General features: G+C 50.7%; 2 protein-coding genes across 2 annotated transcripts; one reads left to right on the top strand and one right to left on the bottom strand.

The window, feature by feature from the left end:
• The first annotated feature begins 4,280 nt into the window (after positions 1–4,280).
• On the top strand, positions 4,281–7,504 carry LOC123412279 (transcription factor bHLH49-like). Its single transcript, XM_045105228.1, has 8 exons — positions 4,281–4,450; positions 4,712–5,357; positions 5,438–5,665; positions 5,752–5,817; positions 5,945–6,013; positions 6,099–6,170; positions 6,252–6,434; positions 6,788–7,504. The coding sequence occupies exons 2-8, from the start codon at positions 4,743–4,745 to the stop codon at positions 6,875–6,877; spliced, it is 1,323 nt and encodes a 440-aa protein (XP_044961163.1). The 5' UTR covers positions 4,281–4,450; positions 4,712–4,742; the 3' UTR covers positions 6,878–7,504.
• A 269-nt stretch (positions 7,505–7,773) lies between these two features.
• Positions 7,774–12,841, bottom strand: LOC123412278 (putative U-box domain-containing protein 42). The gene is made up of 4 exons (XM_045105227.1): positions 12,437–12,841; positions 10,584–11,684; positions 10,092–10,401; positions 7,774–9,684 (listed from the first exon to the last, which is right to left on the bottom strand). Exons 1-4 carry the CDS (start codon positions 12,440–12,442, stop codon positions 8,057–8,059), a joined length of 3,045 nt encoding a protein of 1,014 aa, XP_044961162.1. The 5' UTR covers positions 12,443–12,841; the 3' UTR covers positions 7,774–8,056.
• Positions 12,842–14,749: the final 1,908 nt, after the last annotated feature.

Here is a 14,749-nt window from a genome sequence, read left to right on the forward strand (position 1 = left end):
ATGGGTTCCGGGAGTTCACCGGGGGGGCAACCCACCCCGGGGAAGCCCATAGGTATTTGGGGAGCCACACCAGCCCTTAGTGGGCTGGTGGGACAGCCCACAAGTGCCCAATGCGCCAAGAGAAGAAAAATCAAGAGGAAAGAAAAAAAAAAGGGAAGGAGGTGGGAAGGGAGGGGGACTCCTCCCACCAAACCAAGTCCAACTCGGTTTGGGGGGGAGTCCTCCCCCCCTTGGCTCGGCCGACTCCTTGGGGGTCCTTGGACCCCAAGGCAAGGCCCCCCCTCCCTCCTCCTATATATATGGAGCAATTAGGGCTGATTTGAGACGACTTTCTCACGGCTGCCCGACCACATACCTCCACGGTTTTTCCTCTAGATCGCGTTTCTGCGGAGCTCGAGCGGAGCCCTGCTAAGACAAGGTCATCACCAACCTCCGGAGCGCCGTCACGCTGCCGGAGAACTCTTCTACCTCTCTGTCTCTCTTGCTGGATCAAGAAGGCCGAGATCATCGTCGAGCTGTACGTGTGCTGAACGCGGAGGTGCCGTCCGTTCGGTACTAGATCGTGGGACTGATCGCGGGATTGTTCGCGGGGCGGATCGAGGGACGTGAGGACGTTCCACTACATCAACCGCGTTCTCTAACGCTTCTGCTGTACGATCTACAAGGGTACGTAGATCACTCATCCCCTCTCGTAGATGGACATCACCATGATAGGTCTTCGTGCGCGTAGGAAATTTTTTGTTTCCCATGCGACGTTCCCCAACAGCTTCTCCATCACCATGGATGCTTCCCGGAAGTGCCGTGAGTAGTCCTCTTTGGACCATGAGTCCATGACCAATAGCTATGTGATGTCTTCTCTCCAATGTTGTGCTTCAATGATTTGCCCTTTTGAGCTGCCCTACATGGTCAAGGCATCTATGTAATTTTCCTGCTATTGCTATGCTCGGTTTGTTGGGATCCGATGGATTATGAGATTATGTTCAGGTTGTGATGAGTTATATATTTGATTATCCTTTTATATTATGTTCTTTAGTGATTCATGCATGTTCTCCGTTGCTATTTATTGCTTTGGCCGAGTAGTAGACTGTAACTCCAAGAGGGAGCGTTATGCATGATTGTGGGTTCATGCCCCCTGATGTGTAGCTTGATTGACAGAAACATGAGACTAGGGGATGTGATGTTGCCACCAGGGAGAAAACAACGGTGCTTGTGACCGCGGTTGCAAGTATTGTTTACCTTACGCAAAGTCCGTTAATGAAGTTGTCTGTTACTTTGAGTTTACACTTTGGGTGGGGCTCGCAACTTAATACCAGCGAGATGTTATGGATAGATATCTCAAGGTGGATGATTAGTAAGTAGATGTTGATGAATAAATGGTCTACTTGTCTTGGCGTACTGTCCATTACTATTGAGCCTCTAACTTTCAAGTAGCATAATTAGCATTGCGGTGCGTTTATAATTCTGTCAATTGCCCAGATGTAATTTGTTTACCCATGCATAGTTGTTTATCGTCTTTTGCGAGAGAGACATCACTAGTGAACATCATGTGACTCGGGTCCATATTACCACCATTGCTTACACCTCCATCATTTACTGCTTTTTATTTACGTTTCCGTTGCAATCACTATCACTATCCCTGCTTGTGTTTTGATCCTTTGCAAACTACAAGGCCGGAGAGATTGACAACCTCTCTGTACTCGTTGGGAGCAAAGTTATTTGTTGTGTGTGCAAGTCCATGTATTCTGCTAGCGCCAGAGCAGCGGACACCTACTTGTTGATCCTCAGAGTCCTCCTGGTTCGATAAACCTTACAGTCCCCGTGTAAGGGAAATCTATTGTTGACTACATCTCCACCTTCCACTTGGGGTAACCAACGAGGGGCGAGAAGTATATCCATCAACTCCTCATCACACGCAGCCGATTCCCGGCTTCCATGTCTACCCGCAAGGTAGCCGCTTCTCCGAGGAATGCTCGCCGGAGGTGAGCATCGTGGCCCCTTCCATGCCTACGTCGGTGACCATCGACCTCAACGTTGCGCCGGTGGCAGGCGGATCATCGTCCGGAGGCATGAAGAAACGCGAGCGCGAGATGCCAGCCGACATGCTCATCGGCGTTCGCAATCTGTTCGGCGGAATGCCGGCGACCGTCGATGATGACACAACCAATTGTTTCCTCGAGAACATGATCTTCGGAGGTGCACCGACGGCTGGTGCGTACGATCCTGATGAGACCCAAAGCCAGGACGGTCGAGCGTCGTTCACGCAAGCCACTAATGATCCACATGACGCCTTCATGCAAGATCAGGTCGGCCTAGACTACGTCCCGTTCGACCATGACGGCTTCTCGGGGAGGAGAAGTTCAAGGCGCAATATGCCGCCCTCTTGGCGCGTGAGGGGAAAGAAGTTGTGCAGGACCATGGTGACGGCGAGAAGGCCCGGCCGCGGGGGAAGACCAACTCGAAGAAGAAGGACAAGCGGGATGCGGCGTCGATCGCCTTGCTTGAAAAGGTGGAGGGCATGATAAGCAAGAAGGACTTGAGGGTGGAGAAGCGTCGCCAAGAAAAGGATGAGCAAATGCACGTCTTCATGGAAATCCAAAGGAGGATGTTCGAGATGGACGCGGAGAGGCAAGCCAAGATGCTTGAGTTGGAGGAGGCGAAGCAAGCCAAAATGCTCGAGATCGAGGCCACGAATGCGAGGACCAAGGCGAAAGAAGTGGCCCTGGCAAGCATGAAGACGGGCGCGAAGATCATCAAGGTTGATCTGAACACCGTGTCGCCGAGGAAGAGGCTATGGTTCGAGAAGATGCAGGCCGAAATGTTCAAGTTCGACCAGCTGTGATTTGCGACGGAGATCACGAAACCTTTTTTGTATGTCGACAAGTGTGCTGACATGACCACGGATCGATATGGCGTGGTCAAATATGGCGTGCTGGCATGTGTGTCAGCATGAACTGCGTGATGATTTAATGTAGGGTGGCAATGTATACCAGCCGTTGACATGATGCCGACATGAATTCTTGGGCGTTGGCATGCTGACCTGTTTTATTTAATGTGCAGACATAAAATATGTTGCCCGCATTGGACGCGCGGTTGACTAAAAAACAGAAGGACACGGAACGGACGGTCGATCCAATTGAAAAAAACAAAATCATTGTCCAATTAGGTCGACCGATTGAAGCTGCTCTTGTACTTTTACGTCAAAATAAACATCACAATTTCCCAGCTTGTTCCGAGACTTAGGGTGTGTTTGGTTGGAGGGATATCCTCCCAGGGACAGGGATAACCACTTTTTTCTGTGGTTGCCATGCGTTTGGATCTGGGGCGAAGAGGGACAGAGTCAACCAGATGCTGGGAATATTCCCCGAAAAAAGGGATGTGGCCAACCGCCAAAAACGGGCGGGCGGTGGCAACCACCCTGGGGCAGCCGGCGCGGGAGGGCGGGAGGAGGCCGGCGCGGGAGGGCGGCCGGCGCGGGAGGCGGCCGACGCAGGAGGCGGCCGGCGCGGGAGGCGGCCGGCGCGGGCGCAACCGGCGCGGGAGGTGGCCGGCCGGCGCGGGAGGCGGCCGTCGCGGGCGCGGCCGGCGCGGGAGGAGGCCGTCGCGGGCGCGGCCGGCGCGGGAGGTGGCGGCGCGGGCGGCCGCGGGCGGTGGCGGCGCGGGCGGTGGCGGCGCGGGCGCGGCCGGCGCGGGCGGTGGCGGCGCCAGCGCGGGCGCGACCGTCGCGGGAGCTGGCCGGCGCGGGCGCGGCCGCCGCGGGAGCTCCTCAGCCACCTGGTTATCCATCCTCCCAACCACCCTAGCCAAACAAAAAAAAGGATAGCCCTACCCTCCAACCAAACAAAAAAAAAGGCTATCCCCAGCCACCTGGTTGGGGATACCCACAACCACCCTAGCCTATCCCTCCAACCAAACACACCCTTAGAAAATCGTCTTTTGTTCATGATAGCTTTGATCACGGGAGCAACACTGTTGTGGCCTTGTGGGGCCGAGAGCGTGAGATCTCTGCGCTCTCCGTGCTGTCTACTCGTATTTATTTGCAAAAGATCAAGATTTCTTTATAGTTCAATCAATCAAATAAAGTAGTACAGTAGTCCAGTATACGTGTTCTCCATCCACAGTCAAGATCCACCTCCTCTCTCCAAACGTCCCGTCCCGTCCCGTCCCGTACGTTCCTTTCCTCTTCGTCTCCCCTCCCGAGCACCAACCCCAACCCCAACCCCGACCCCAATCCCCATCCCATTCCCACCCGATGCGCCTCTGAAGTAGTACCACTCCAGTCAAGTGTCTCCGTGCCCTACAGCCGCCGCTCGACGCCGACGCCGCACGCCGCACGCCGCACGCCCGCCCCCGACCCCCTCCGCGCGGGCCACCGCCATCGCCGTCCCCGCTCCGCCTCGCGGCGTCCCTGCCGCCTCCACCCCGCCCGCCGCTTCGGCCATTGGCCTCTGAGGTATGCGCATTTCGCCGTCCAGCTATCACCTGTACCCCATTGACCTCTAGAGATTTTTTGGCGCACAATCTAGATCCAGACCTCGCGCTCTCGTTGCTTTCACTGTACTGCATTTGTTTATTCGTAATTATTATGCGAGATTGGATTTATTCGGCTCGCCGGATTCCCTTTTTTATGTGCGGCTGGTGGATTCGTGGCGTCGAGGGTTTGAGGTCTCAAGCAGCGCGCCGCATCTCATACTAGCTATCGTTGGCGTCGCAGATTTCGGGCTTCGGGCAGCGATAGAGGCGAAATGGAGACGAATGAGAAGAACGCCGCTGAGTTGGAGGAGAAGAACCAGCCCAGCGGGCACGACCAGCAGCCGAGCTTCCACGGACCCGGGTTCTCGCTCTCGCCAGAAGCTCAGATGGATTCTTCCACTAGCGCGCTGGCCGCCATGGGGAACCCGTTCCCTCCTGGCTTATGGAACCCACCTGGCCAGAACTTCGGGTTGGGGGAGGCCAACACGAACGCTATGCTGAATGGACACCAGTTCTCCTCGTTTTTGGGTATGCTGTCAGCAGCGACGCCCGCATATCCCGGCGCCCCGTCGGGGTTCATGGATTGCGGAACGGGGTTTCCTGGCTTAAGTGCAAACAGTCTTGGAGCCATGATGGATCACCCTTTTTCTAGGAACCCTCCTATGGGTAGTTTCCAGAACGATATTGAGACGTCTAGGGAGATGAATGTGGACGAAGGTTGCAAGGATGCATTATTAACCGGTGATAGGCAGCAAGGAGACACCGAGAGTTCACATGGCGTTGATGCCTCCAGCAAGGAGTTAAGCAAGCCGGAGTGCAGTGGTGGTGCTGGTCAGGATGAAGGGCCTAGTGTGTCTTGTCCCAAGAAGAGGAAAAGACCAAGCCAGGTACTTGTTTAATCCTCCCTGTTATAGAGCTGAATTTGTGTCGATTCGGATGGAACTTAGAATGCGATTTTCTCATGAAGGATCGTGGGGTGAAGAATGTACAAGAAGGAAGCCAGCAATTGGCAACTCTGGCTGCAAAGCAGGAGAAAGATGATGGCGACAAAGATGAACCGAAGAGGCCTATTGTGACGTCCAGAAAGTCCAACGGGAAGCAAACTGAGGATAAATCTGATGCACCGAAGGAAGACTACATTCATATAAGAGCTCGAAGTGGCCAGGCTACAAACAGCCATAGTCTTGCAGAAAGGGTAAGTCCCGAGTTATCCTCCCTGAACTTCCTTTATCAAGTGGTATTACTAGCCATTTAGCTTCAGTGTTATTGTTTGTAATACAGGTTCGAAGGGAAAAGATTAGTGAAAGGATGAAATTTCTTCAGGACCTTGTTCCTGGTTGTAGTAAAGTAAGCACTTCTTAACTATCTCCACATTATTGCCATGGGAAAACTTATTTAGCATGCTAAATTAGGAAGTCAACACTTCTTAGCTGTATTGCCGTTCACTATTTTCACAAATAAAATTGTAAACCAGGTCATTGGTAAAGCTGTTATGCTGGATGAGATAATCAATTATGTTCAATCACTACAGCGGCAAGTCGAGGTATGATGTCTGCTAAACTTGTAATGTTGCTTGCAGCTTTTGCTCTCTCCTGAACTTATTGACGCTGTATGTGCATATTGGGCAGTTTTTGTCGATGAAACTTTCAGCTGTCAATCCAGCACTAGACTTCAACATAGAACGCATTCTATCTAAGGATGTATGTAACCCCTTGCCAGATGTATATGGTTCATTATTGTTTTTTATTTTCCTTATTCTGATATATGCTTCATACATACAGTTATTTCAGTCTCAAGGAACTGCATCGTCTACCTTCGGCTTCTTACCAGACATTGGTCATCAATTTTTGCATCCACCAAAACATTCTCAAGCTGCGTTGCACAGCATTGTAAATCCCGCTGATGCATTTGGAAGGGTAACAAATGCTCCGGTAGGATGTACATTCAAAGAAGCCACACATCAGGTTTGTCTCATCACTTACTGTTCCTTTTCTCATTTGGAGCCCTTCAAGCAAATGCTTGATTAATGGACGTTAATAGGAACATGCAGTATATGTTACATTTCTACAAGACCTACCACAGTGTTGCATTGTGTGATAGTTTACAACTTTTGTTGGAAAGAGAAAAGAGAGTACCTGCTAAGATTTCCATAAGGCCTAACACAGTTTTGTATTATGTGGTAACTCAAGAATTACATGGTCATTAATATTGTTACTAAAAACTGGCACAGAAGATCTTAAAAACTCGACAGTCCCTTCCATATTCCCTTAGTTCATTTGGATCAGATTCATCCTCTTATGACTTGAGCATTGCACAGGTTCCCAATAATTTCGATGGAGAGTTCCACAACGTCATTGGGATGCCTTTTACCCTTTTTAACGACCAAGAATCAAATGGTAAACCTTGAGCAATAGATTCCGCAACCGAAGCAAGAGATCATAACGGGCCATGAGATTTCAACAGAACAACATGTGAGCTTGTTGACACTCTTCTACCAGCTCGCATTTGAGCACCGAAGTATAGCCGTCCAAATTGCTTAACTGTTGATCTCCCAATACTGGAATCAGCACTTGATATCCTATAGAGGCCCTTTCCTCAGATGTACCATCTGCTATTGGAGGAAGCTGGAGATCCTGCAATCGGGACGTCCACGTGGAGATTTCAAGCATTACATTCTCCTCTGAAAATTTAACTATTGGTGATTCGGCAATCTTTGTGTCATGATGGCGAGTTCCATTTTGCCAGAAGGTGGCCGTCTCTGGGTACCGTCTAGTTCAGACCCAGTAATATTGTAAAATGCTCTCTGCAAGATTCACACTCTGCAGTATAATATAACAGCGTTCAGTTTGTTAGTTGCTAGTATTGTGAGACTGAAAAAATATTCTTTGTTCTACTTCCGAATGCAACCATATAGAACTGTGTACTGGTTTTCTATTTGTTGAGAATAAACGAGGCCTGAGAAATGGTGTATTCTCAGCGCGTGATAATGTGTGGAAGAAACAACATAAACGTTTCTTCTTCCAGATTTCTAAAACAAACCGTAGGTATCTGTGCTATTTGCATTGTGTTCGCCACATCTGAGAGCATCCAGGAAACTGTGAATCTCGTTTTGATGAATTTGCTCAAGGAAAGATCATGAGCGTAGTCAATCGATTAGAACTATAAATCAAGCGTGTTGAACTGCATAGTTCTGATTTCTCAAGCCAGTTTGAAGTGAGCACAACATCTTAAACTGCATCTTTCTCAAGCTGAATCTCAACTGGGTACCCCACCCGTGCTGGATGCATATGATTTTGCTCTGGATACACACAATTTTGAAGCACATCTTTCCGGAGAAAAAAACCAAACCAACCAAGACAATCTTGTGTTAACGATATCATCAAAGCCTAACCTTAATTACACCTAAGAAAACAAACAGGAACGAAAAACTATACATATTATCGTACCCACTATGACCCTTTTAGTTACATTGCATCTGCAGAATTCCATTTTACCTCATCTTTCTCTGTGTAAAATCTAGTTACACCAGACAATGCACCAGCTGATGGACGGTATGAAGCCAAGAAGACGGCAAAAGGGATGTTTGCTACAGCTCGACGGAGACGTAGGTGGCCGAGTAGTCTGGCATCCGGTGCAGGCTCCGGAGCACGCTCTCGGCGACCTGCTTGGTGGCGGTGTCGCCCTTGTGGAAGGCGCCCACCAGCGCGCTCGGCAGCGCGCGGTCGGAGGTCACCTCCCTGACGCACCGGTCGCCGCCGTTCTCGAGGAAGCTCTCCAGGGCCCAGAAGCACCGCCGCAGCACAGCGCCGCTGCCCTGCTCGTCGTTGCGGTGCTGCCGCACCAGCCGCAGCACGTGCCGCGGCGCGTCGTGCTCGGTGAGCACGGCCACGCCGCCAACCACGTCCACGCCGTCGTCCATGAGCGTGCAGAGCGCGCCCAGCGCAGCCTCGACCACGTGGCTGTTCTCGTTGCTCTCCAGGACGCCGAGGAGGCACTCGACCGTGCCGGCCTCCACCAGGCAGAACGTGGCGGCCGGAGAGCACACGCCGCGGTGCACGGGGCAGAGGCGGCCGTGCGCATGCGGCTTCCGGTTGTCGTGCACCCGGCCGGTGCGCAGGCGCCGGAGGATGTTCTTCTTGGGCTGCTGCTCCTCGGACGGCGGCTTCGACCGGTTTGCTGACTGCTGGCTGAGATTCTCCAGGCCAACCGCCGCGAGCCGCTGCACCTCATCACTGCCCGACGATCGGACGAGCAGATCGGTGAGCACCGAGGTGAAATTATGGTCCATGGCCGCCTGGAGCACATCCTGATCGTGCAGAGTCGTTGTCAGCCGGACGAGCGAGCCCACGAGGCCCTCCATGTATGGCTTAGCATGGCGGCTCGCCCGCATCCCGCCACGCTGCATCTCCTCTATCTTGGCCAGCATGGTCGGCACTGCGTTCTGGTGCAACAGCGCGAGGTTGAGTGTCAGATGCTGATAGGGCAGCTTTGACAGGAGCGTCGCAGACACGGCATGCCGCTCCGTGATCCGCCCCAACTGGCTGATGCTCCTGATCAGCCTGCCCAGCTGCCCAGGCACCTTGCAAAGCTTCTCGGCAATGGTGTGCCCCATCTGTGGCGACAACGCAGTGAGCAGCTTTGTCGCGGCAATGCCAAGCGGCTCGCTGGGTGAACCCATGAACTCGATCACGGTCTGGCTGCTGTCTTGCTCCTTCATGACGGACACCACCGTGGCGAGCGGCCTGGGGAGCGCAGTGAGCGAGAGCAGCACACGCAAAATGTTGAGGTTGAGATCGTCGGGCATGGAGCACCTGAGCATGTGTACAAAGTTGTAAACCGAGTACTTGGAGGTGATAACATGACCTTCCTTGTTGACAACAATGGCCTCCGGGTTCATGCCAGATTTGACGATGTTCGCAAGTACTGCTGCAGCCTCGGTCTTGGATCCCATGGGCTCATCATCGATCTTTCGGATGAAAAGTGCCTCAACCATGACTGGAACAGCCCCTGCGTCCACAAGGGTCTTGCCGTTGGGCTGGTGAGAAGATATTTGGACCAGGACATCAAGCGCCGCCTTGCAGATACTAGCATTGCCGTTGTGCACCATCTTGATAAGTATCTCGGACGCGCTTCCGGCAATGTTGATGGTCATCTCCTGCTTCTGGACTAGCTCGCCGAGGTAACCAACCATCTCCATCTGCACATCTTCCGACCCTGTTTCGTGCATATTTATGTTAGCTAATGATGTTTGACACAAAAGGTTGCGAACTTGCAAGTACAATGAATAGTATGAGATGTTTTAGGGAACCCCCCAATTCAGTCACCAGTGTACGAGTTCTACTTTGAGCTCGGGATTTAGCTCACTTGTTGCAAAACAAATTTGTACTGACGTACTGTTAGATTGTTGAAAGATAGGCAGTAACTCCTACTATAGCGGTCCTATTTTAGAAACTGTTTGGATAAAACTATTCTTATTGCGGCAAGGGAAATGTTCTCGCTTACCTATCCATAATATTAAATTGGATTTTGACAAGACAAAATTGCTCTTTTCTATGTTTCATGTGGAAGAGTAAAAAAATGGAGGAGGTCAAGTATGTTTCTGCATAGGTAAAATATATTACCTTCAACGAGATGCCTTTGGAGAGGGTCCAAGTATCCACTTTCAGCCATGTACTTGATATTCTTTGGGCATTTCTCCAGGTTCTGGAGGACCTCTCCGGCCTTCTCTGAAGTAATCGGATCATCGGAGTTGTTGAATTTCATCGTGATCAGAATTAATATGCTTCCAGCAGTTGACCCAATGTTTTCTAATAGTAACTCTGATTTTGAAAGCTCTAGCAAGAAACAGATAGCTGCATGTCTTTCATCCGAACTACTACTAGAAAGCAGCTTTATTGTCCTTGAGACAGCTCTAGTTTTTGCTATGATTTCCTGCATGCCACGAAGCAACATTTGAGTTGTTAATCTAAGATGCATGACAAATACGAATTGAAACTGGACTCTACGAATAATTTCAGCATTTCATTAAGTTTCACATGGTGATTTTGAAAACTAATTTTGACATGGCCAGGCTAGGATGTCACGAAAGCTGAAAACATTTCAGACTTCCTTACCTTTCCTGCCTCATCTTCGACCAACAGGCAGAGGAGCTCCAGTGAGTCGCAGCGTATCAGTGCATCCTTATGCTCTAAGAGACGTGCAAGGAACTTGGTTATGCCAATCTTGTGCATCTGCTCCCTGTTCTTTCTCCTCGTCCTGGCAAGCAGCTTCAGCTCATGTATGGCCTCGAGTATCATAGCTTCCGTGGTTGCCAGTGAGAGAGCAGTACGCGCGATTCTAATCCGTGTTGCTTCATTCCTCATAATCCATTCCGCGATTGTGCTCTTGAGTGGAACATTAGTCCTCAGAGTCTTGCTCTGCATTGCTATTTTTGTTACCGGGCAGATCACATGTTCAGAATCATCCGTTAAATTGTCAAAGTACTCCTCAATGGTTCTCCTGTCATATGTTACTCCGCTTTCGGTAGTCACTGGATCAACCATGACCTTATTTGTCAGTGGGCAGAAGAAAGAATCATACAGCGGCTCAACATACTCTGCGACTTCAGGGAGTGAACTGAACGACTGCCCACCAAACTCATGAGACTCATGGTACATTCCCTGCAGGAAGTCCACCAACCTTGGCATGTCACCGTCGTGCAGTGCTCTTCTCTTGGGCCTATCATTTGCAACAACTATCGTCATATCACCCTCAGAATAGCCATCGCAGGAACGCTGATCACTATGATGCTGCCCGTTCCCAGTAACCTGAAGGTGCGTGCCGGCTGCTGCATCCGCACACCTGTTGCTCCCAAATGCTGAAGCAGGTATCCTGCTGAGCTCATGGCCGATGTTCTTTATCACATTATCAAGGTCCTCGGTTATGCTCTGGAGGTCTTCGTCCATGAGCTGCTGCGCGACGGCGCTGCACCTGGCGACGAGGTCCTTGGCGAGGTCGACATTGGCAGCCAGATATTCGGCTATGTGCATCACGTTGGTCGGGGAATTCTGCACCCTCTGCAGCTCCATTGTCGCCGGGGTCACGCGCTGAAAACGGCTTCCTACGTCCATGAACTTCTCTTGGCCGACATCGGCGGAGGCCATTGTCGACATGACCTCGGAGATTGCCGCTATGGACTCGGCCAGTGCCGCCTTCCGGGCTTGTCCCCCGCTTCTCTGAAAGAAAGTACACGTCAGGCACTCGAGCAAATGCATCCATCCAACTCCAAAGAGGAGGAGTTGTTCTCGTGGAAAATGACAGTTGAGGGTTCACACCAGCAAACAATAAAGAATTAACCGACAGACTGAACACAATCTGAAGTTGACAAGGAATTGATTCTACAACCATGGGAGGATACGATACGGGACTGGCCACTTTCCCCCAACTCCCGATTGTTCACAAATGGTTTCAAGAAGCGGCATCTCTTCTAGTGGTATGAACGAATAAGAAGTGTTGAAATTCAGTCTACGAATAAAAAACAAACAGCCAAATTAAAGACTTGTACTGTGAAGCGGTTGGAAATGGGAAACCCGCTGGATTCTTGGGGTACTCCTTGAAAGAAGATGGAAAACACCCCGAAAGGGGGAGAAGAACTGAACGACAGTTGAATTTGCTCATTTGAGCATCTGGAACGGCCTCGGCTTCGTTCCCCCGCTCACTCCGCCACGCCGAATCCACACAAAACCGCGCAGGTGCGGTTTATACAGAGCTAAAAACCCATGGTTATTTTCCCTCGGACGAGGCTTACCATCCCAGCACAAGGCGGACATGAACAAGCACAGCAGAGGGACTGGAAATCGTCCTGAAAAACCTGCGCGAGGCCTGGCGGTTGACACCGCACCACACACCCTGAGCCGAATTGTACAAAACAACCCAACAGCTCGTCACCGGAGGAGAAGAGAGGAGAAGGCAACCCAGCAGCACATACCTGCATCCAGTCCAGTCCGGGCCTCCGCTTCGTCCGCCGACCACCTGCCCGCCCCCGCCGCGCCGACGCCGACGCCGACGCCGAGAGAGAGAAGGCGGGCTACCGGCACCGGGGGAGCATTCTATCTCTCTCCTCCTCCTCCTCCCCGCCACCGCCCCCGCGCCGTCCAGCCCAGGCCTCGAACGAACAGCGACGCACCGCCCGGCTCAGCGCGGCAGAGGAATCGAGAGGAGCAAAAATAAGTTGGACGGACGGAGGGAGGAATGAAATGATGGGAGGAGGCGCCGCGCGGGGACCCAGTCAAGCGAGGTCAGTTCCTAAAGCAACCTCTCCCTGGTTGGCTCCCTGGCTTGGAGATCGGTAAAGCGAGCCAATTCTTTAACGGGTTTTCCGGTACTGCCCCTGCCGCGCTTGTTTATTGTTTATATATTTGTATACATAGATGGATAGATAGTGCGCCGTGGGAAGCGTACAAAGGCGTTTGACTTTGCCGGTGGGGGCGGCGACTGACACCGCATATGCCACCTTCATCTTTTTTGTTATTTGTCCGCGGCGACTCCGCACGTCGATTGGCAAAACAATGTTAACAGTCCGCCCGCGTCCGTTTAGATCACTGCGGAAAAAAAAAAACGATTCAAAGCGTCAATTTAAATGAACGCGCGTCCCTTTTTTTTTAATCTATGAACCGATTCATTTTTGGTTCATTTTTAGACCTTATTTGCATATGTGCGGACACGAGACGGACGCACACGGCGCCCGTATACTCCTCCGTTGGCCCGTTAATCGTTGGTACATTGATCGTCCTCTTCCACCCATATCGACAATAAATCCTTGCCCGCCTCCGTCACATCGTTGCCGCCACCCATTTGTCGATGTCGGCACACCTTCCCCAAACGTCACCACCTCGCCGCCCACCATCGTCGCGTCGTCGAGACTTCTCCAGGCCAGCCACCTGGTCCAAGGGAGGCGCGCATCTCTTCGTCGGCCAGCTCCTTCGACGTCACCTGCAAGCTGTTCGGCATTTTGCCAAGGTACAAAATGGACTCCGTCGACAAGTTATTTTTCCATAATTTTCTTTGCTACTCCAACGATCCCTCATCCGATGAGGAGGAGGAGATCTTGGCTGCCGTGTTGGTCCATCACCACCTTAATAGCGAGCGGCCGTTGTTCTGTGGTTCGATCCCAGGACAATTTTCCGACGTTGAATCGTAACCGAAAGAGCGGTCATTTTCTTCTTTGAAAGGACTACTTTCATACAACCAATCCGTTGTTTAAACATTAGAAATTTGGCGACGTTTCCGTATCACTAGGCATATTTTTGACCTTATTAGAGAGGGGGTTGTCGGATACGGTAACTATTTCGAGTGCAAAGAGGACGCCCTTGAAAAGATAGGCTTCCCATCTTATCACAAGTGCACTGGAGCCATTCGGATGCTAGCATACGGAGTGCCCTATAATCTCATTAATGAGTACTTTTTGAGCAAGTCTACATGTCTAGAGTCCATGTACAGGTTTTGCATGGCTGAGTTTGTTGTGTTTGGTCTTCGATACTTGAAAGAGCCGACTCCTCAAGATACAACCCGCTTGTTGACAATGAATGCCAACAGAGGCTTCCCGGAGATGCTTGGCAGCATAGACTGCATGCACTCAGAGTGGAAGAACTACCTTACAGCTTCAGCGCTCGTCGGTGTTTGCAAGACTTGCGGAAGGCAACAACCCGCAGATGAATGTTACCATCAACGGTCACAACTACAACAAATGATACTACCTGAGTGACGGTTTTCTATCCTCAATGGACCACTATTGTGAAGACAATCTTCGACCCTATCGGAGAGAAGAGAAAAAGATTTGACCAAAAGCAAGAGAGTGCTAGGAAGGACGTCGAGCGTGGCTTTGGTTGCAATATCGATGGGGCATCGTTTGGTACCATGCTAGGACTTGGAGCACCAAGAAGTTGTGGAAGGTGATGACAACTTGTGTGATTATGTACAATATGATCGTAGAAGATGAGCGTCCGGAATGTATCTACGATCAAGGGTTTTAGTTTCACGGTCAAAATGTTGTGTCCGAGCATGTAGAAGGGGCAACGTTTGAACAGTTCGTTCAATTTCATTATGAAATGCGTGATTGAAAAACTCACATGCAACTGCAAAATAATTTTGTTGAACATATGTGGACTCATGTTGACAACCAATAGATGTATCTTTTTCATATATATATTTGAGGAAAATTAATTTTTATTCGGTCGATAAAACTGTACTCATTTATTTAAAAGCTAGGCTTTTTTGTTATGAAATTATGCTATTTTTTAAA

Source organism: Hordeum vulgare, chromosome 7H (assembly GCF_904849725.1).
Source record: "Hordeum vulgare subsp. vulgare chromosome 7H, MorexV3_pseudomolecules_assembly, whole genome shotgun sequence".
NCBI classification, from domain to species: Eukaryota; Viridiplantae; Streptophyta; class Magnoliopsida; order Poales; family Poaceae; genus Hordeum; species Hordeum vulgare.